General features: G+C 40.6%; 1 protein-coding gene across 16 annotated transcripts in view; it reads left to right on the forward strand.

The window, feature by feature from the left end:
• The window catches only part of nrxn2b (neurexin 2b), a 628,821-nt gene that overhangs the window by 421,164 nt on the left and 184,834 nt on the right, over window positions 1–22,823 (forward strand). For 2 of the 16 annotated variants that reach the window (XM_067524266.1, XM_067524267.1), the window contains exon 1: window positions 13,459–15,182. The exons of the other annotated variants lie outside the window; for them this stretch is intronic. In XM_067524266.1, coding sequence (XP_067380367.1) covers window positions 14,861–15,182 — 322 coding nt within the window. In that variant the 5' untranslated portion in view covers window positions 13,459–14,860. Of the gene's footprint in view, window positions 1–13,458; window positions 15,183–22,823 lie in introns of those variants that run through there. 16 annotated transcript variants of the gene reach the window in all.

Consider the following 22,823-nt stretch of genomic DNA (forward strand, 5'->3'; position numbering starts at 1 on the left):
CATTTGATACGCCCAGCAGCTCTAGAACCTGATGGTGGGGGAGGGGACTGAATGTTAGCTGTTCCGATCTGACATCCGTACTACGAACAGGTGAACAGTCCGCACACATACAGTACACGCATACTCTGTTTATATACCTATATACACACGAGTGCATTGCAAATGCTTTCTCAGTCTCTTAAAGCAATTACATTGAAAAGGCAAAAACATTAAAACAAGCAAAATAATATTTATTGCACGTTCAGCCAGTACAAATGTTCCTTCATCATCAGAATGAACTAAAATGTTCAAGAAGTGTATAAAAACCGTTGCAGTAAAATAATTAAATTAGATCAGTGCAAAGCTTTGCATTCTCTTTGATAGATTTTCTATGTATATATCTTCAATACGTAAAACCAGGTGTCTGATCATGTCAACACTTAACGGTTGAATACTGGCACCGGGTGTTAAATTGGGCTTCACGTCAAATTTGCAATTGGGTAGATTTTCAGTTACAGTGTCAAGCAGGTTGCTGAGACCAACAAAAACAATGGGATCAGATGAAAAGCAGACCTCAAAATGGAATCAGTAAACCTTGATAAAGCGTCAGAGGGTTATAAAAATATGTCAAAGCATTTAGGGACACCAGCACCAACTGTAAAGACCATATTCCAGAAAAGTAATTTAATGAGGCACTGGGCTTGATTGCTATCCAAAACAAGCAGACGGGGAAGGTTATTAGGCAAAGTTAATACTGCCAACTAAGGATGAAAGTCCACATCTCCATTTTCAAGCATAGTCTGCACAAGTCTGGAGTGTTTAGGAGAACAGCATACAGGAAGTTATTGCTTACTTCTAGACGTAAAGCAGCATGCTCAGAGTGTACTTAAGAGCATGAGAACAAGATCGAGTGGTCTGATGAGACCAAGGTTAAATTGCACTGCCTGGTGAGTAAAAGTTACCACCTGAATTTAACCAAGCAAATGGGTAAGAGTCTTCTATTGACTAATTACTAGAGTGAATAATATGTCTGAGGTGGAAATAAGTCTTTCAGTCCTAACAAATGCAATGAGTAAGTAACTATGTGAATTTTTTTTTCTATTAGTGATTTTTTACTCTTTCCTGATGGCACATGCATATTTCAAGATGACAATGCCAGGATTTATCTGGCTCAAATTAGAAAAGAGTGATTCAGTGAGCTAGAGACATCATTTTTATTGGCCAGACCTTAATCATATGGAAAACTGTTGGGTTGTGCTGGAGAAGACTTTAAGCAGTGGTCTGACTCTCCCATCATCAATTCAAGACCTTGGTAAAATATAATATATATATAATAATATATAAAGCACAAAGCTCCTACCATCAGTCAAAAAGCATAGTACTTGTACATAGTACAGTATATTACAGTGTGAAATCTATAAGGTATCCAGCAGGATGTAAAGTATTTAAAATTATAATAATAGATTCAAAATATATGAACAACCAAAAAGATATAAGGCCTCGTAATATACACCTTCATCTTTACCTGCTCTTGCATAAAGTGATGAACATTTGAACATGTAGTATCATGTTCATCATGATGAACATGATACTACAATAATTATAATGCAGTAATGGTATTGTTTCACAATTTTATATATATTTTTTAACACACTCATTCTCTCCCTTCGTTATGTGAATGTTATTATAGTTTTTAAAATGATCTAATTTTATAGGGTTAAAACGTTGCCACACCAAAGACATGAGCTGTGCGGGTTTGTTTTACCTTCTGACATTTTAGAGTAAAGACAGATATGTCTACTTAAGCCAATCTTCAAACATGGATTGCCCATAGAAAGTGCTGATTCAGCTCCCTTTCTGTGTATAAATTATTGAGTGCATACATGTTTACTGTGTTCACATGAATAAGTCATGCTGTGTCACTCATAGAGCATGTACAGAAACACTAACACTAACCCGGGAGGGAGTTTTGTGGAGAATGCAGCTGTGTCTCGATTTGTTTCTGCACTGTGATGCACAAATGCAGAGATGAAACCATCCTCAGTGAAGATACTTCTACTACGCTTAGGTTTATTATTTTTCTCTTATCTCTACATTTAGCAATGAAGTTTGAGAATAGGATGGCAGTTTTCTTTAACTTGATTGCCATAATATGTATTAGGTTCAGCACGGTGGTGGAGTAGTGGGTTTGAATCCCTGGCCAGCTGCGGCCTTTCTGTGTTGAGTTTACGTGTTTTCCCCCGTGCAGTATTCTCCCACAGTCCAAGGACATGCATGTGTGAATGGTCATCTGTCTGTTTATATCTCTTTGTGTTGGTCCTAAGATAGACTGGAGACCCTTCCAGGATGTACCCCGCCTCTTACCCTGTGAAGTTCAGCCCCTGAAGGACCCTACACAGGATAAGCGGTTACAGATAATTGATGGGTGGGTTTTAATTACAATTCTGCACTGCAGGGTTGCGTGCAGTTCTCAAGAGCTAGATTATGTAGGTTTGTGTGGGATATTGAGCTGCTTAAAATGAATAGGTGTTTATGAAGAAATCAAAGGCGGCTTTACGTAAATTCTCTAAATAAAACAGCATTCTGCCAAATGAATCACATCGGGGACAGACATGGTACATGTAAAAACTTTTAATTTGGAATATTTTAAATCAAATTGAAATTTAATAATAATTAAATAATTTTTATTCTGAAGCTGCAATAAAATTGGTGCTTTTCGTCCGGAAAATGTATGTTACAGACTTAACTTAACAGCATGCTGTCAATATAAAAGTAAAACTAGCCTCAGCGAAGGTACTAATTTGTTTCGTAATCTAGTACTTTTGCTGTTCAACATCATGTAATACATTAGTCTTAGTTGTCTCTGAGCTGTTTGAGATCTGCAGAGGTGTTAAATGCTTGCTGCTGGCACAATTATTCAGTGACTGACCCTTATGTTGGATGGCTCCTGTCATGTAATTCCTCTCCATCTGACACCCCAACCCAGCAGACTAAATGTCAACCTGCTCAATTTCTTGTCCACTGCACAAGTGCCTGTCAAGACTTCTCTCGCTCTCCCTCTTGCTCTCTGACGTTGAATACACTCTCCAAAATATTTTAAACTAACGGCACATTTCGAGTCGTGCTTCAGCATCTGCAGGAGCCCTGGTTCTAACTTCACCAGCCTGTGAGAACATTCACTCACAATCCACCACAAAGTCTTTCTTTCTAATGCAACAGCTGCGGTGGCCTTGTGTTGTGTGTGTGCTGCAAATTTGCAAGCTACATTATACTTTTCTTTTCATTTAGCTCAAGGCCACGCAGATTAGATATTACACATGGGTGTTAGTTGTGAAACTACTTATATTTTCCCCAAAAGGCTACCGATTACCAGTATCACTTAAACCCCACGATTAATGAGCATTATCACAGATGTGTCATGGCATAACCACTATGCAGTAGCAGTGTGACTGTACTGTGTTTGTTTTGTTCTGCTGTATTTTCCACACGGTTGCTCCTTTTCTTCCCGGTGCCTGGAAATGACTTAATAACCACTGATACCGCCACTATAGGTCATTAAGTCTGTGGGAGAAGAAGACGACAGCTTCACAACTAATTATTATGTTGTAGATGTCACCTCATGCCTGGCTCTTTCCTTGTGCTCACCGTGTGCATGAGGATGAGAAAGAGAGCGAGAGAGAAGCTTAAAAGAATAACTTATTTCATGAGCACTAGGAGCACACTTAAGACTTTTGTTTAAAAAAAAATTACCTTTTATAGCATTTACCAATCACCTTACTTGGCTGTTGTTTTAAAATTCAGTTAGTTGACTAGACCCTAATTAAAACATCTGTCATTGTGCATTAAAATGGACAGCACAGCACTTTTTGCCACCCTGATGGGCAGCAGCAGTCGATACCAAGATGGAAAGTCATTTTCATACATTTAAAGCAGGCCTCCCCATCAGTCTATTGATAACCTGAACACGTTAACCCCGCAACCTTTTGCTGGTGCAAGTTAACCGATAAGCTCGGCAACGTGATATCGGCACGTCAGTGGTTATGGTCCTCTGTTGAGCTCAAGTGGTGAATAAAGAAGATTAGAATGAAGAAGGAAAGGGTTAAGACATTAAGACATCAAAATAAGAAAAAACTCTTATTTTGTTTTCCACCTACCCATCTGCACCTGAAGTATCTATGTCACGCACTGTGTAAAGTGGCATAGACTGTTGTGGCATCAGTTCATGATCTCCTTATAATTGTGGATGTGGATTGATTTTTTTCTTAAGTACTAAGATATAAACCTGTGAAGGATTTTTTTTTTTGCCTTTTGTATTCCAAGCACCTAACCCATAATAGTAGGTGTGGAAAATCCAATTAGGGGTCAAGTTGCAGGTATGGAGGCCTGCTTATGCAAGGGGTCAGACTCAGGTGACTAGATTCAAGAGTGTTTTACTTACAAACAACATCAGCAATTTTTTTTTTTGCTAGACACCATCGATTAAATTGTAGATCTGAAATCAAACAGTTTTGCAAAGAATTCTAACCGTTTGGAGTAGTGGCTGACATGCACCAAATCACAACACATTCTCAAGGATACACAGAAGAACAAAGCGGGCCATCACACACACACACACACACACACAGGCAATATCATTGATCAGTGCCTCTCAGTTCACAAGGACAAAGAGAGCATAAGAAAGTCAGGGAAAGAAAGAAACAGAGAAAATAAAAGGGCTCAATTAATCTTTGTATTAACTGGAAAGCAAAACCCTGAAGTAAGGTGATCAGACTTAACAGTCACAACACTTTGCACACAGGACACAGCAGTTCTCTTTTGTATTTAGCTTTTTCTTAAGTGCGGTTCAGCTGCTGTGTTGCACTCTTGAGGACAGTGGTGGCGGTGGCTTCTGTGTGTGGAGCGTGTAACGAGGGCTGACACATCGAGGAGGCAGCCGTCACCCTGTCCATTAAGTCTGAAATCCTGATTCCAGTCAGTTATACTGCAGCGGAGGCTGTACTCTGCTGTGCATGCACACAGGTTTGTGACACACACACAGTCTCAGTGTAAGCACAAATTCGTCCACAACATACCCTAAAAGGATATTTTCCGACTCTGTTTTTTAAAAAAGTTACATTTTGGAAGTGAAAGTGTACACAGAGAACCAGGAGGGTATATTTTCTGCTGAGGGGAAATCAGTGGAAAGTGTTTATTTCAAGGGTTTCTCCCTTAGATAAGAGATGACACAAGAAGGAGAAAAACATCAGAAAAGGGGGATTATGACCAAACTGCCTCCCAGAGGGAGAGCATGATAAAGACTAGAGCTTTTTTAAAAAAAGAGTGTAAGCTAGGAGCTGGTAGTGGGGGAAAGGATTAAAATGGCAGGTATGAATATCAAGAGAAGATTGGGACATTTTGGTGAAAGGACAGTCAGTGCTGAGAAGCTGTGCAAACCGATATGTGTGCAGACAGGAATCTACAAATAGTGTGTGGCATTACATTATACCCTGGTTCACTCTCTGCTTATAACAGTCTAGTCCACTGCATAGGGAACTACATGTACTTTTACAGTTATGCTTGTAACGTTTTTGTAATATGTCCTTTACAATTATATGTCACTGATGCTCTGGGACGACAAAGTGCATAGATAGACTGATAACCATTAATATTCTAAAAAAAAAATAGAAAAGCTTCTTAGAAAGGCTGCCACCTGACAGTGTAAGATGTCGTCATGCTGGTGAAGCTGTGCAGCGTTCAGAAAGAAATAGCTATAAGGCATAATGACACCTCATATTCAAATAACATTTGTATTTTAATAGTTGTGTTACTCAGCAATATTTAAAAAGACATCCATATGCCTTTGTCTACAAGAGCATCGTGGCACAATAGAAAGGGTTTGCTGTTTTTACATGACAACCCAAAGGAAAAAAGACTGAACCAATTACATGAATAAACCTAAGCCTTTACCGTATAAGGTCACAGCACTTCTTGCAAATCATTCAGATTATCAGCATTTGAAATCTGCGAAAAGCTGCTTGGCTAGATTCAGTTGTGGTTGTGTGTTTAAATAAGTGAAATCAATATGTCGCCTTCAATCTCTACGAAAATTTTGGTCTTACATTTGTTAATTAGGTTTGGTCAACCCTAGGTCCCAGTTTATTAGACCTAGATTGAATTTGGAGAATCCTGTCGTGGCATACTAATTCTCCTTTTTCATGAAATGCTTCAAAGGCCTTCGACGAAAACGTTGTACGGGTTCATGGTACAGCTCACTGTGTATTAACAGTATTATGAAGCCACATTTACTTAAATGTTCAGTAAAGACCTTTTTGTGCACAAACTTAACACATCTAAATGCATGAGCGCATCTCATTACGTTTAACAAATACAGCCCATAAGTCTGATGGCTTTTTCTGTTTTACCACGTATAATCTGTATCAATGAAAATCATGTAGGACGCTATCAGCCGAAGACGAAATTGCAACCACGTATTTTTTTTCTGTGCAGGATGAGGCCAAGAGAATTCTCTCCCCAATCTGTTCCCTGCAGATTCCTCATTGTTGTTGTGTGTTAATCTTAGTGATAACAGCGGACTCCGCGCTCCCTATCTGGAGTTTAAATCGATAGGCACTTCCATTTATCGAACATAGACGCTAACAGAGCAGCAAAAACACCTTATGTCTTAAATAAGCTCTGGTACAGTTCATTCTGTCTGTCTGTCTTTATGTTGATCTCTCTTTTTTTCCACCCTCTTTCCCACACTCACATTAACCGCTGTTCCTCTTCACGTAGACTTTGGATAAATTAGATGTGATTCAGCACGCATTTTAAACACTGGGGCGTCTCATACCCTAGAGCTGTGCAATCTGGCTCCCCAGAAAGATGATGACTCTTTCTTTCTTTCTCTCGCGCGCTCTCCCAACTTTCTCTCTTGCACTGTGCTCCGTCCCCCTTTTTTCCCCAGTGCTATTGTTGGCCCTTCATTGCGTATAGAAATTGTATTTAAAATCCCTAAATCCTTGTCAAAATTTCTCCCTGTGTGCAGGAGATTACTGTGAGCCAGTATTATTCTGGAATAGCTTTAGCAGGCACTCTCCCTACCCACCAACCTTTAAGCATGTATTCTGATTATTACCTTCACAATGGCACGTAGAAAGAATTCCTTTTCAGGTCTGGGTAAACCTGTAAATCACCTACTGAAGTTGTTGCAAGGCAAAGCGTAATCATTTTAAAAAGGGATTTTTTTTTTTTTTTTTGCAGCTAGTGCTAATAACAATAAAGAACCATTGCAGCTTGGAGTTAAGTCACAGTGTGAGATGCACAAACACCCCATTTGTCTGTTAAAATGTGCCGGGAACATCTCTTTCTCCATATTGTTTTGGCTCAGTGAGAGTAATGCTCTCCCGGGCCAGTTGTCCCTGGCTTCATGTTAAGGGCCCCCTCATAGACATCATGGATAACGGAGGATGAGGTGAAGATGAGCCCATCTGGCCCCAACAGCTGGGTCCACAGCTGGAGGATCAGACAGTGACAGTTGACTCACCACAACCCGCTAGGCTGCAGAGATGGATGGATGGATAGCTGGGGGGAGAGAAAGCAAGCAAAGGCTGAAGATAAGTAAAGAAGCAGAAAAAGCTTTCCAGCCAACCAGCAGTGCTCTTCTATTCCATTTATGCAATTATGCATGTGGGGCGCAAAAAAAAAAGAAAAAAAGTTTTGTGTCATGGCACAAATTATTTTCTTCTTGAATTAATAACTTGCCCATACTAGTAACTACTTTATACCCTTGAGTCACTGATTTGTGTCTACATGTTAACAAAAGTAATCATTATTATGTGAGGGATTTCAATACAGGCACTATGGTGTCGTTGACTAGTTAAATCCAAAGTAGAGCTCTTTGTAAAATGAAAACTGTAATAATCCCAACATGCTCATTAAGATTGCATTCTCCCTCTTTTACACTGAATTACTCCTATGGAGCTGTTAGTGGCCATAGCTGGCCAATGGTGCTTTGTGAACACAAACTGAACACAATAATCACCGGTATGCAGTACGAGTTTGATGAAGTTGGATATGTCTTGTGTATGGTCACTTCTGATGTACTAAGTTTACCTGCTGTACCTGCCTAAATCTGTGTTCAAAGCACAGGCTCATGCACAGCTAAAGCAAAACCCTCCGGACTAATATTTTCAAAAAGTCAAAGAGTTGTGTAAACCAATATGATCTTTGTTGGGTTTATCATCAATGGTTTTATGTGTAGTTCGTTAGCCTTTGATGATAAGTGTGATCAATTCTCCATAAAGAACTCCAGCAGGAACAGTCTTTGTTCATTTATAATGTAAATGATTAATTGATTGATTGTCATAATTTGTGTGCATTTCCCTAATACATATATCAGGTGCAAATGACAAAAGAATGCAACAAAATAACTACACAGACCTTAATACACCTGTACATCAGATTCATCAGTCAAAAAGCTGTATTCTCCTGTTTTAGTCTTAAATATTCTCACAGTAAAAAAAGTGCTGTGAGCTACAGTATCGCTATCCCAATGCGATGATCTACAAGTGTAGAAACAAAAATGGCGTAGGATATGATCCTGTTCCTGAACAACTTCGATTATTTCTTTAACCATTAACTAATAAGTTAATCCATGTCAATCCTCCCCTACTTACCATGTCATTAATCCATGTCATTGATTGTAATTTTAACCTAGCGATCAGTCTTTAACTGTAGCAACAACAGCCGCTGACTTTACCGTCTGAATGATTAATACTCTAGATTACTTATTTGCAATCTTCTATCAGGTCACTTAAGAGCACAATTTTCTGACAAAACTACACGGGTTTTCAAAACCTCGGGGCGCTGGAAGATCTCCTGGTGATTACTTAGTTAAATGTGACAAAAGAGCTTGTTTGGAACATCAGTTGTATCCCCACCCTGGGGTAAACCAAGCCTTATCTGTTCCTGTGTTGTCAAGATGGTAAATTAGTTTGACCAGGTAAAAAAAAGCTGATTCAGCTGATGAGACACTATTACTACACCCTGAGGGGAAAGCCATACCTGTTCTGTTTAAACATTCAACACCTCGACCCACTGATAGATATCTGATCTTTGTAATTACCCAACACCCAATTAACTAAGACAGGGAGAGCTAACACAAGATTGGCAGACGGCGTCATTCAGTATATGATCGTTAATAGAATCTCGGAGAAAATGGCTTTTATGGTGATGGAGAAACAAAGGGGGGAAGAAAGGAGAGGAGTAAGTGATTTATTTTTTTTCTTCCTCTCTCTCCCCGAGGATATATCATTTCACATGATTAAGATGTGTGCAACCTGCTCCTCCATCCAAGCGAAACAAGAGCCCCCAACACCCCCCCCCCAGCTTGCTATCTCTTCTCTCCTCTACCGAGCTACTGAATTGTTGCACCCACAACTTGCACATTTTCTTTAAACCATTCCTTCTAATTTCCCACATATATACTACCTGCTTTTTTTCATTGTGTCTTTCATCCTGATTCTTTTTTTTTCTTCCATCTAACCTTTCTTCCTCCCTTACTTACCATTGGACTGCATGAAGGACTCGAACCAATCTTTCACTTTCTCTCTCCGTTCAGATTACCTTGGTGGTATTATACACTATAATGATGCATTAATTAAAGTAGATCTTCTAGTTTTCAAAGCCACAACGGTATTAGTGGATTCCTTTGTCTATAGCCCTGTACTCTAATGTACCCATCAGCTCTGCATAGATGGTTTAGTATTTAGATATAATTTAACATTGTGCGCTTTGTTTTCCAGCTCGCTTTGAAGGCTGTTTAGATCAATGAATTTGGTTACTGGCAGGATAATTGATGCTCAGTTGCTGGAAAACCAATGGATTTTATTCACTAAACCTCTCTAAGAGCAGCATATTAAAATAAGTAAACAAACAGTTTAAAATACAATAAAGCTACACTAAACACTGCCTTTGCCCATTGGCCAGTCTGTGTACTATGTATATTTTACATTACTGTACATGATTGTAAGGTTTTATTGACATACGGTGTACAGTGTGTTTGGGACTGGCCATTTTTCAAAGACTTGGGGAGAGACAGATGTTTTTCTGTCAAAAGAAAACTAATAGTTGTGTTTTGTGGTAGCTTAATGTCAGCACCACACTACAAAAGAGTAGTTGGGTATAGACCACATCTGGCTTTAACATCAGTGTACACCATTAGTATCCTATCTCCCTTGGTTTTGTTGTCCTCACCTGACCATAAAAAATGTCCTTATTAATCACAATGGTTTTGTTGGTTATTTTGCAAGGTACCAACAATGTCATCCTAATGATAATGGCACCAGATCAGAGAATGTCCCTCAAATCCGATATTCACTACTTTACTTTAAAGTACAAAAAAATATTTAGCAGCGTATTCAGCAACTTGAATTAATTTGTGGTTTCTTTTATCTTAATAAAATCAATCAAATGGAACCTGTCCTAGCCATCATAGGGAGGGAGTCTACGGTCTATCTCAGGGGGGAGACATACACAGACAACCTTTCACACTCACACCTGCTGGCAATTTACAGTCACCAATTACCTTTTATAGCTCCACAGAAGGCTTTGAATCCATCCTCATGAATCTGCCAGGTACAGTAGATGAGAGTTGGCAGTTGAAAACCCTGCAAAACCAGTTTGTGAGTGTTTCCACTTGGTTTCCAGTCAGGCAAGATGACTTTGTTCTTTGCAGTATCCAGCAGTGCACTTACATAAACGGCCAACATTGGGGCTCAGTCTGAAAGAAGTTTCCCAACAGTTCACTTACATAAGTGGCTAACATGGAAAACTCAGTGTGGGAGAAAACTCCTGAATAGAACAAACAAGAGATAGAAGTTACTGTATAAATTGATGACTTGCTTTTTGTGTTTCGCCTTCTCCCTCTGCAGGAGCATAGAGATTTGACTTGTCCTACTTTCCTGACCTCATGCAACAGAACACTCTAAGCCTTAGCACTAGTTCATAAAGGGCGGTTTGTATTTTTTGATGTTTTACATAGATTTATGTGTTGAGATCTAACAGTGTTTATACTGTAGTTTGCTTACTGGAAAAATATTGTTGAATACTGTTCGTTTTCTGTCATCTTTGCTTCCTAACAATGAGTAATATTTGAGATCTAATTAGGTGTTTCCTAAGGGTTTGACCTTAGGCCGGTGACTTTGATACCCACATCTTATTTTACTTCCTCCTCCTATGACCTCACATCCCTGTAGGGATGTTGGAGTTTGTAGTGTCACTGGGGGAATATTTAGTGTCTCGAGTGCACAGCTTTTAACCTCTGGGACTGGACTGTTGCATCATACAACAGTAGCACTGACGTGACAGCTATGTGCATGTAGCACAATTAGTATGTGTGCGTGTGTCTAGACTGCTTGTTCATCTATGTGTATTTGTGTGCTTCGTATTCCTTGTTTTTCCTGTGCCAGAGGGGAATGGAGCAGCAGGTGTTGGCAGTCTTGTGTGTTGTTCATCATAATGAGATCCCAGTCCACACACTGTCCTCTGAAATAACCATCTATAGTGTCAGTGGCACTTTAATAATGAAACAACAGGAGTTTACATATACTACGGAGATTATTTTTAAAATGTAGTAAACAATATACCCTAAATTTTCAGAATAAAAAACAAAACTATTCTAAATTGTTATATGCAAAATATAGACTTAATATAATATGTTTTTAATACTAATTTCCTGTTAGGACCAAGTAAGTTGAATTTATTAATATGGCTTTGCTAAAATGGGCTAACTGTGCTATCTAATCAATCAATCAATCAACCAATCAAATTACCATGAGGATGTTTTACATTATTATTTGTACATACAATCATCGCTGCACACATGAGGGATGTACAGTAATTGGAACACAAAAAGGCCTGACTTTCCAAATCTGAACATGGACAACTGAATGAGATCATGATGAAGGATGCAGCATTTGTATTACTCTTTCTTTTTTTTCTTTTTTTTTTGCTTGCAGCACTGATATTCACGCTTGTCTGGTGGCATTTTAAATGAGTTAGCAAGTTTGATTTACTGCCACAAATGCACTCAATCACCACAAAGTAAGCCCACTCCTTTCATCTTATTTCGCCACAAATACATTTTTTTTTTGTTTGTTTTTTTTTTTCAAAGAGGAAATCTTAATCATAAGAGAAGTTCTTCCAGCCCTGTCTTCTTGTTAGCACTAGGCGCCATGGGACCTAAAAGTATAGGCACTACCTCCTGGGAACCTTCCCGCAGAACCACTCCCCTTTAGGGGCTTTTTACTCATAGTGATGCTGTCACAATACACTCGTTTTTACCTTCCAAAATTAATGATAAACAGCAGTATATTAACACGAATTTTTATTTGCCTCCCAAGGAACGAAGGTGAACACTGGTTACACACTCTAAGTAGTTGGGCTGTATGCTTATATCAGCAGAGTTCACCTGGCTGACCTTGCTGAGATTTACATTGTTAGTTCTGGACCAAATTAATACATTGCACTGGCTGATATATAAATGAAGTGCAGCGTGGGAGGTTTTCAATGTTGAACTGTAGTTAAGATTGTTAAAGATTCTGTAATGTTTTCTCTAAGGTTCAGGAGTTCAGCCTTGGTGCAAAATCAGGACATGTGTCTCAGTCACCCTCAGTGTCATATCTCCCTCACCCTGACAGAAGCAAGCGCGGCATGTCTTTTCTCCCCTGGGATGTTCCCACATGGCAGTGTTTGTGTGTGTGTGTGTGTGTGTGTGTGTGATAGCCTTGACACTTTTCTTTCCATCAGTGCAGAAGACCTGCACTGGCTTTTCCTGTTCGGACCATTTTTCTTGCTTCTTGACTCCAGCACTAAGCTCCTGCCCAGCTGAGATCTCTATCAACCATGATTTATCTGATACACAATCTTCTTCAATTTCTCTCTTTCTAGTTTACGCACGGTCTCTATCTCTTATTTCATAAATTCCCTCCTCTTACAATCCACCATCTACATGTCTTTGCACACTGCTCACATCTTTCTCTTTCTCATTATTTTGCATCCCTTGTTTCCCCGACTTACTGTACCAGCATGTTTTCTTTGTGTCCCTACCGGCCGTTTATTCTTTTGCTGTTTTGCCCACACTAGGTACCCTGGCCTCTTTTTGACAATAATACTTTAAAATGGGTACATGGTGTGCAAAGAGAAAGTTAAAAAAAAAAGCGTACAGAGGGGAGAATTAAGGTGCGAGCTTGAGAAGTGTGCAGTGGGGTCAAAAGAGAAAGGGAGGAGAAGGGAGGATTAGTAGCTGAGGAAAAAAGTGTGTGTGCAAACAACAAATCAAACATACATGTGTCTCCCATCTTTTCTGCGTGTGTGCTCCCCTTATCCAATTCTCTTCACTCATTCTCCTCCCACTCTCTCTCTCTCTCTCTCTCTCTCTCTCACTCTCAGTGCTCCATCCAGACACACAAACACTCTCTCTCTCTCTCTCTGTCTCTGCTCTGCCCTGTGTATCATAGTCACCGTCTGTGCATTCAAAGGCTCTGAGTGTGTATGTCTACCTTTCCTTTCGGGTGTATTTCTCCCCCTGACTCTTGATTATTGCCCTGCCCAGTACGGAGCCGCGCGCTTGTGCCTTTGGGGAGGGGGGTGGCTGACTTGATCGGAGGAAAGGGAGAAGGGAGAACTGTGCGGGCTGGAAGGATGCGCTCGTTGCTGCAGCTTCTGATTCAATTAGCATGAATTTCACAGCAGAGGCAGTAGCGGCAGCAGTATCGTCAGACTCTCTCAGCAAACCAGCGGCAGCAAACTGTGTCGGAGCTCCACCGAGAGGACCAGCGGCTCCTTCTCATCCGCTTCCCACCCTGGAAAGCAGTGTTTGAATGGGCAGAGAAAAAACGGATTCTTTTTCTTGAGGGTGATGGGCAACCACGTTTGAGCTAGAGCTTGGTTTAAAGATTGGAGGATTGTTGTGTTGAACTGGACATCAACCACTCCGATGCAGGTTCAGAGCTCCGGTTATGGTTTAATCCTGTTAAGGTGTCTTCTTTGTGCGGCTCTGCATTCTATGACCCATATTGATTTATTCCGTCAGAAATAAGGAGACGGTATTCAGCACTGCTGCACTTGGAATAACCGACTGTTTCGTCCTCCTTCACACCCTCGCTTTTTTCCCAGTCCTGTCATTGTATTTATTGTTTTCCCGCTCTCAGCTACGGAGCTGAACGGTTTTTGAAAACCTTCAGGCATTCAAAGCCCGGAAACAGGCTTCTCCTTCATCAAAGCACCCTTGCCTCTTCTCTTCTTTCTTTGCCTCTCCCTTTTGCACTCTGGTTTTACTCCTATAAATTTTACCGCTCCAAAGTAGGCTCCAAGGGGATAGTGGAAGTCTGCATGTTTGAAGCTTGGATTATGGTTGGCGAAACCCTCTGAAGATCTCCCCGTGGCAAAGGAAACCCTGTCCAACAATTAACTCAAAGAGCTGCACGCAGTTTTTCCAAGGCGCTAAGATGGAGTCTTAGTTGGCTAATTTAGTGCTGCTAAGCTGTCGTTATTTGTTTCAGGCTGCCATGGAAGGTGAATGCTAAACAAAAAGAGATTAAGTTTTATACAAGACGTTTAAATGTTCTAGGAGAGGAGTGGGTGTACACAAGGATCAAGTCTGAAGCTTTTGGATACCAGTCAAAGACTGTTGGAGGATTTTTGGGGTCTTTCTTTTTCAGGAAGTATTTTATATTTTTTGCTTTTCTTGTTTTTTTTTTTTTTTTTTCTTTTTAAACATTTTTGGGATTTTCATTCAAGGAGTTTTTCTTGGCTTATATTTCTAATTTGTATTTTGTTTCACTTTTTTTTTTTCCTCCCTGTGCTGGAAAGCAGGGGATCATGGGCCCTGGATTCATTTGAGATGTTCAATTCGTGTATGTGTCGTATGAGGGGGAGGGGCCTCGTGTTCCTTTCGGGCCCCGCCCCCGTGGAACAGGAGGTGGTCGGAGAGTTGCTGCTGGTACCTAGGCCAGCAGCAGCATCTCCTGTGGTGTGGGCCAGTCCGGCCTTCTTGTTCAGGCTGGTCCTCTCTCTGGCACTGCTTGTGTTCCCATGCCCAGCTGTGGCCGCCAGAGTTTCTTCCTCCCTCAGTACCACTCACCACGTACACCATTTCCATAACAAGCATGGTACTGTGCCCATTGCCATCAACCGGATGCCCTTTCTTACGCGTGGGGGTCATGGTAAGCTCAGATGTTTTTATTTGCTCTTTGGCTAGGCTTTGCTAATTGACTTGTCAAAAGTATATGTGTGATTTTGACTAAGAGTAATAGCATGAACAGGGGTTAACTGGAGTTAATATCCTTAGAGGCCTTGATTAATGGTGCCAATGAGCTCTAAGTTTAGTACAGAGGCCCAGGAATCGATTAATCCATGTATTGATCTCTGTAATCTCTGGAAAGACTGAGAGGAGCCAGGCCTGGGAAACAAACCTCACAACCTCGGCTCCCCATAGGCCAGTGTCTTGATTCATGTCCCCGAATTGGCGGATAATGTTTCCAGAAGCTGTTCCCTTCTGGGCGTGTTGTAGCACATCCCCAGCCAGCTGAGTTCTGCTGCCTGCCTTTCAAGCTCAGCTGCCATCTTGGGTCTACTGATGTATTGAAGTGTGGCCAATATGATTTCATGTAATCACCACCCATAGCGTAATTGTTGATACGTGATGGCAGCCACTAAAGGAGAATGGCCTTAACTGTTTGTTGAGATTCTACATGCTGTGTGCCACGGTACACTGTGTACTAATGAAAATGCGTAGATAATTGTCTGTGGACTCTCTATTTTGTCCTGCTTTCTACAGTATCTGTCTTTGGCTCAGTGCTGTACAGTGCATCATTTGCTGCACTGTTCTTAGCCTAAGCTGTCAGGGACAAGGCACCGTTTCACACTGATGAATCCTTTGATGTTTCCCAAGCCAAGCTTTTTTCACAGCAATTTTTCTTCCCCTTTTTAATTTTCCTACTCCTCTGCAATAAACTACATACACGTACATACGTAACCTTGACAAGGGGCGTTATTGGCATTTATTGATTGCTTGGCAGGCTGATGTCCATTTCATTACCAATATATATCCACTTAGTGTTTCTCGTTTCCCTTCTTTTCTCTCTTAAGCTCAATTTACCTGTGATCAATCAATCTGTTGTCAGATGAGCGGAGAAGCCGCACGTATCCCTCTGTGATTGGCCGTGGTGAGATTCTAAAGACCTTATCAGCACACAACCTCATCCCTGGCGCTCGGGACGACATTGGATTTTTGATTATCATTATTCTTTGCTCAACTGGTCAAACTGTGCAAGCACAAATGATGGCCAAAGATTGTCAGAGAGGAGCAAAAATCAACGTTCCCAGTGACAACACCTTTAAACTGATCATTGAAAGTGCAATGGTTCACCCAGTATTTATTTACATTTATAGGCCTTTCAGACAAATGCAAGAATTGGCAAACTGGAAGATGTACATTCAAGGGAAATCAGAATTTGAAAGTAAATTGTTTTATTTTATTTTTTACAAAGAGCTATCAATGGCTTTGAATGCAGTGGGAGTCAAGGCCTGCATTGCTTCTATTTTTCTCCTTCAATATGAAGTTTTATTGTGTGTGCTACTATCTTTGTGGTGCTATATATTACAGTAGCCCTAGTCTTTTCTTTGTTATCCAAGAAATATTGTTTTATGGATGTCGCTATGTAGTTGACATGGGGAAAGCAAAGGGATCTTTTAAGTTTGCTTTTTGTTTTTTATAAAGCTTGATAGCACCTGGCTTCTTTCTTGTCAGTCTTGTTGCTAACACATATAAGGAGGCTGAGTCTAGACATCCCTCATCTGTTTTTTGTAATTGAAGCAAAACAAATGATTTATGTTTTGTTCCAGTAAAAAAAAAAAAAAAACTGATACTTTTGCTTTCTTTTTATTTCCTGCCTTCTCTCCAGTCTACCTTTGGATAATTGGATTGCACCTTTGCTAAGCTATTTAAATTGACATAATTAACATAAAAATGTTCTCTGGCATTCTCTCTGGACTTATAGCTGTCAGGAGCTATTGGTCTGCAAGGGAAATGCTCTGTTTGCTCTGTGAAAATAATAAAGGTTCCATTTCCATTGAAAACGTAGAGCTCAGGGTGGGATGTCAGACCCACACTGAACAGGTTGCTCAGTCTTACTGTAGGTGTGAGCATTAGAAACAACGTGCGAGTGGAAAAAACTGCTAAGTTGAAACAAGATGGAGAAGTTATTTAGCTGGTTGGTTGGCTGTATTTGCTGTTCTATTTTCTCCCTGGCAGTGTGCTGTAGCAGTTACTAATATACGCCCCCACACAGCAAACACTGCTATTTCTCATTTGGTTTGTGTTGTTTTTAGTACGACATGTCCAGCATTTTCATTATCTACTACAAGACAAGCGCGCACACGTTAGGATCCAGCTCATGTGTGGGGACTCAATTTCAATTGCCATCATAAATACTTCCATTGCGGCCTGGCATATCAAGTCCTTGTCTGAAATGCCAGCTCTTCATGTATTGTCAACCAAGTGGCACAGCTTATTACCAGCACTAATACCCCACTCAGTGATAAGAGGCCACTTGCTTCAGAGCATTTTCTGTAGTTTTTTCAACCCGGTGTCATTGTCACAACACTGTAGTAAAGGCTTTGCTCATTCAGACACATAAACACACATTGGCATCACCTTGGCCAAACCTCAAGTCAGCTCCAGAAGCCTGCAAAAGCCTTCCACCTGTATGTGTGCAGTGTGCAGAAATGTCTTACAGGCTGTGAGGAAAAGAGGCACCCGTCATCCATTAAGCTGTAACTATGGCCCTGAACCCACCCCTGAGTTTTAGCATATCAGTTCTGTGAGATTCAAGGCTCTGGCTTTATCTTCTACTGTCTTCCCACAATGTCATTATTATGCTACATCTGTCTGGATGAGCCCCTGCAGGGCCATGCTGTACTCACTTGCTGGTACACACCCACCAATCTATGAATACACTCAGGCTCCACAGCAGATAGGAATGACTGCAAGCTTTTATAATGTTGAATTAATATGGCTTCAATTGAAAGCGTATTATACTTACATGTTGCATACATACCACATATAATTATTATCTGGGGCCAGCTAATGCATAAGTGGAGCTATCTTGGATTAAATGGTTGTTGTGAGGTGCATAAGTATGCACACATCACTTTGTATTCAAAGTGAATACTCGGTCAGAATAAAGAGGGCACAGTGTGGGACTCGTCGTTTGCCACTGACTAAAGATCTTCGTTGTTAGCATCATCTACTTTGATTGATGAATAGCTGCCCAATGTAGAAGGACCTTTCTGTCTGCCCCAAACAGTGACCAATTGCAGGTTTCTATATGTAAAGCAAGTCATTATTGTCTATTCAGATGCTGCAAAGTCTCGCCAACATCACTTTGATAATGACTAATTGGAGAGTCTCGACCGCTGAACTGTGGCATTTTTACTGGGCTGCCTGCCTGGAGATAAATGACCCCTACACACATACAAGTGTATAGTTCTCAGCTTGTCTCGCATCAGCCTCTTGCATAGATCCATGGGGAATGTGATGTTTCTCGTTGGAAGCATTGACTGTGGTGAGCCTTTAATGTCTCTGTGAGTCATTTTGGAATATAAAGTAAAAAATGCTTTTTATGTCCGTTCTAAGATATTTACAGTGCATGCATCAATGCACTATCCTTGCAATAAGGGAAAGATTACACTGACATATGAAAATCCAGCATCATTCCAAATATAAACCAATAAGCTTTGCCCAGGGCTTTTTATATGTGCGATCATCACTCTTAGGCACCAGTGGCGTGACCACGGTTGTATTGGTGTGTCTGGCTTTGTTCATCGCTCAACTGTCAACACATCTGTGCTTGCAAACACTTTTTACGACTTGGTCTGGGAGACAGAGCAGGGAAATGTTTGCCACAGCGAGGTAATCCATACCTGAACACCCCACTGCATAGTGCTAACAGGATTAAAAAGCTAATTTTGATTTAGGCTGTCTTTGGTGTTTTAAATGGAGAGCGTCCAAGAGATTTCACTGCTGGGTGGATAGCTTTGTCCTTGGCAGTGGACAGAAGTTATCCATGGGTGGGAGGGTTGGGTAGGGGGTCTAATAGAGAAGCCAGGTGTGTACATACATGTTCATGCATCTGCATCTGCTTTCTACACTGCACACGTTTGGTGAATACCGTCCAAATGTTCGGAAGGTTAAAATGCACCTATCAGTGCTTCGGGCGACATTTCAAGAATCAGTATCAACCAATCATCTTTCACCCTGTTAGTCATAATTGAAAGCCTAGGAAACCATTCTCAGATTCAAACTCAAGTGTGTTTGTGGACACCACTTGAAGAGACAAAGAAAGGAAATGGAAGACTGACCTTTACCACCTGGAACCATCAAATGATTAAAGAGACTACTTTAAATACACACTCATGCATTGCCTTTGCCTTCTTTCAGCTTTACTTGTGGCTCGCGTGTGTACAAGTAAGTAGCTTTTCACACCAGTGTTTTTATTCATGTTTAAATTTGCAACATGTAAATCATCAGATAAACCTACATCTGCTTCTCCTCCAGCAAACCTTTGTTTATATTAAAAAAAAAAAAAAAAAAGCTGCTAGTGTATCACAAGGGACAGCAATTGTGAGCCGATGCAGACTAGATCTTTAATCTTTTAGTCATATTGAAAATGTGAAATGTATAAATAATATGAACAATAAAATCTAAAAAATAGTAGACGGCGTATTTATGCATATGCAGTTGTAATGGGGTGTAAAACCTATGAATGCAATAAAATAAAATCATTCACAACAATAATAAAATGTGAAAAATTGTCCTTAGTAATTATAGTCTGAAATAGCCCGTAGCAACAGGGTCTACACTTGACTTGTACTGTGTTTTGATGTTAATTGCAGGGTTGCTGTGGTGAATGCACCAGGCTCTTCTTTCACTGTTTTTTTGTAATCATGGCAACACACCTCACAGCTCCTTGAAGAAATGCTGCAATATTCACACATTTTTGACCTCCCAGTATAAATTGAGTTTCCCACCGTCATCAGTGCCATGGAATTTTTAATTTTTTGTTACCTTTTTAACTTGATATTTATCATGCGGATTAATTCCAGTGGCTTATCTTAATTGCTCAGTTTTTGTTCCATTCGTCCTTTGTTGCACCCTCACCCCAATTTTCTCCCCCTCAACTTACTCTATATTACATTCATAGTGTATATCATGTTGGTAAAAATATTTTTCTGCCTTTAACTGTTGTTGCCCAGTCACCGCTTGTAGTCTTCTGTGTTGTTGTTCTTTGGCTTGATTGCACATGTCACAAACTGATGAGATCAGCTGCTGCCTACATCCATACATCCATCCTATCACTGTAGCCCCCTGAGCACAGACATCCGAGCCCAATCTTGGCTGTAAACCGCCCAGTGCGTGACCCTCTCTTCTTCAAGTCCCATCCTTTCTTTTTACATAGGCCTTATATCACTGGTTACTGTGCTAATGACAGCCTGCAATGTTTGATAATCACCACTTTATCTCTGGGCTGCAGGGGGAGGTCAGGTGCAACCTGTGTGTGTGTTCATCTCTGTGTGTAGGGATATTGGGGGGTAGAGCTATTGAGTACTCGCCTTTGAGAGTCAAGTCACAACCCATCTCTTTCAGAGAACACCATTAGTATTCATGATTCTCCCTTCACACGAAGTCCAAGGCGCACAACCACATGCACAGCCACACGCATCATGATGGGAAACAGAACACCTCAGGTTCTCTGACCAGTTAAGATAAGGTGGCTGGTTTGACATTTTCTGTCCTGCCCCTACATCCGCACCCTCCGAAGCCCTACTTACACCTGAGCATTTGTTCTGCTTTGAAAAGGGACAGATATAAGCCAAGTGTGAAAGGCTGTACTCTAGGTGTCATCAGCTTCAGTTAGTTCAGAGATTTGCTTGATGTTGAGCCCATCATTGGGTGCGTTTATTTAACAGTGTCATTTTTTTTTTAATGACGTTTTGGTCTCCTGCTTTGCACTTTGCTTCAGACCTGTGCATTTTCAAATTGAATGAAGTATAATGCAGCAGTTTGAATGCACTTCAGCAGTACCTTCAAAGATTGTGCTTCGTAGTTTGCGTCTATGCATGTGCTAGTTGCCACCAAACAGGGACTCTTTAGTGGCATGTTTGTAACCCTCTTATAGCCAGGCCAAGGGGCATAAGTGGGCTCTGTGGGGTTGGTGTCCCGTTGTTTGCAGAATGGCAACCTCTGTTTGCAAAGGTTTTGGGTGGGTTATTCGAAGGCACTGAAAATACACCAGGAGGACTTGCACGGCTCTCATTGTCAGTTGCAAATGCCTTTTTTTCGCACCTTTATGTTAAATTCTTTTTTTTGCCTTCTTGCGTAAATGAATGACCATTCTCGTATGGTTAAGTGTCGGTTCATTTCTAAACCTTTCTATAACATCAAGACAGAAAGCACACTACAACACTCTCACCAGGACAAAGTAAATCTCCAAATGTACATCAGAACACCCATCAACCCCTAGTCTTCTCCACCTAGCCGGGAAGCACACCTTCCCTTGCCTGCCAGTGAAATAGATTTCCTCTATCTTTTGCTCGTGTGCTTAGCCACTGACACAAAATAAGGTGTCATATAAAAACGGGGAGAACAGATGAATGCATTCCACTCAACATAGCCATTCTTAGCCTTTCTGTTAAAATGAAGGACAGAGTAAGGACTAGAGAAAAAGCATTTAGCCTGGCTTAAATGCCGAGGATCTTCCACTGCCTCAGGTATGATTTATTTCCCTGCAAGGCAAGAAAAGCCATGCACCAATCCTTATATAGCAAACTAATAGATATGAATGGAAATAGCATTCAACCATTTATTATTTGAAAGTTACCAATTAGCCTTCAGGTGTTTTTTCTTTTTTTTTTTCATTGATTGCAACATTACCTTTGCAGCACATAGCTACACAAGACTGGTGAAGCTGTGCCATTGACAGTATATGCTTGCAGTCTTTGTTAGTGGATACTAAATTATTAACTTTTTGTCATAAATTGTATTTTACCATCACTTTCTTTCAAGTTCCTCCCAGCAGCAGGTGAACTTAATTTCTCTGTTTTTTTAAATCAGTAACCTCTTTCCCTCGTAAGGTTTTTGATCTTGCCACTTTTCTAAAAGTTATCTCCAAGCTCAGAGGAGGGGATATGGTTACTCTGTAGCATGTGGTGGAGGTGTTTTCTCATTCCCACCATGCCACGCCACATAAAAGCACCAAAGCACATGAGATGAGGGGGAGTGCATTAAGCGTGGGCAACACGGTGGCTTTGTGAGGAGGCCAGATCTTTAGGTGCGGTGATGTAAGCTTACTTTAATTATTTAGCTGTCAGATATTAAGATTAAGTATGACTTGGGGACCCTCGCCAAGGACTTGAGTCTCTAGTGGGAGTGCTCGCCATTAATAAACAAAGTGGCTTATATTATGCATGACTGATGCTTTGAAAGCCCGCCACCTCTTTCGCTAAACCCAACCCAACGCAGATTTACGAACAACAGGAAAATATCAGTTTTGCAGCTATATGAATGCTACCACCCCTCTCACAGCTAACATTCAACAAATCCAACTTAAGCTTTCACATTATGCTTGATTTTGACATGTTTCCCAGCAATTCCAAAATTAGGATTAAAATATAAAATGTTTCTTCAAAGTTTATATGGTACGTACCTGTGCAGAAATGCTGCGACATAATTTTTGTGAGCACAGGCAGAGCTGCTCACAAAAAGATGTTTTTATTAGATTTGTATGGATTTGAACACCTAACAG

The sequence above is a fragment of the Channa argus genome, chromosome 12 (genome assembly GCF_033026475.1).
Source record: "Channa argus isolate prfri chromosome 12, Channa argus male v1.0, whole genome shotgun sequence".
Taxonomy (NCBI): domain Eukaryota; kingdom Metazoa; phylum Chordata; class Actinopteri; order Anabantiformes; family Channidae; genus Channa; species Channa argus.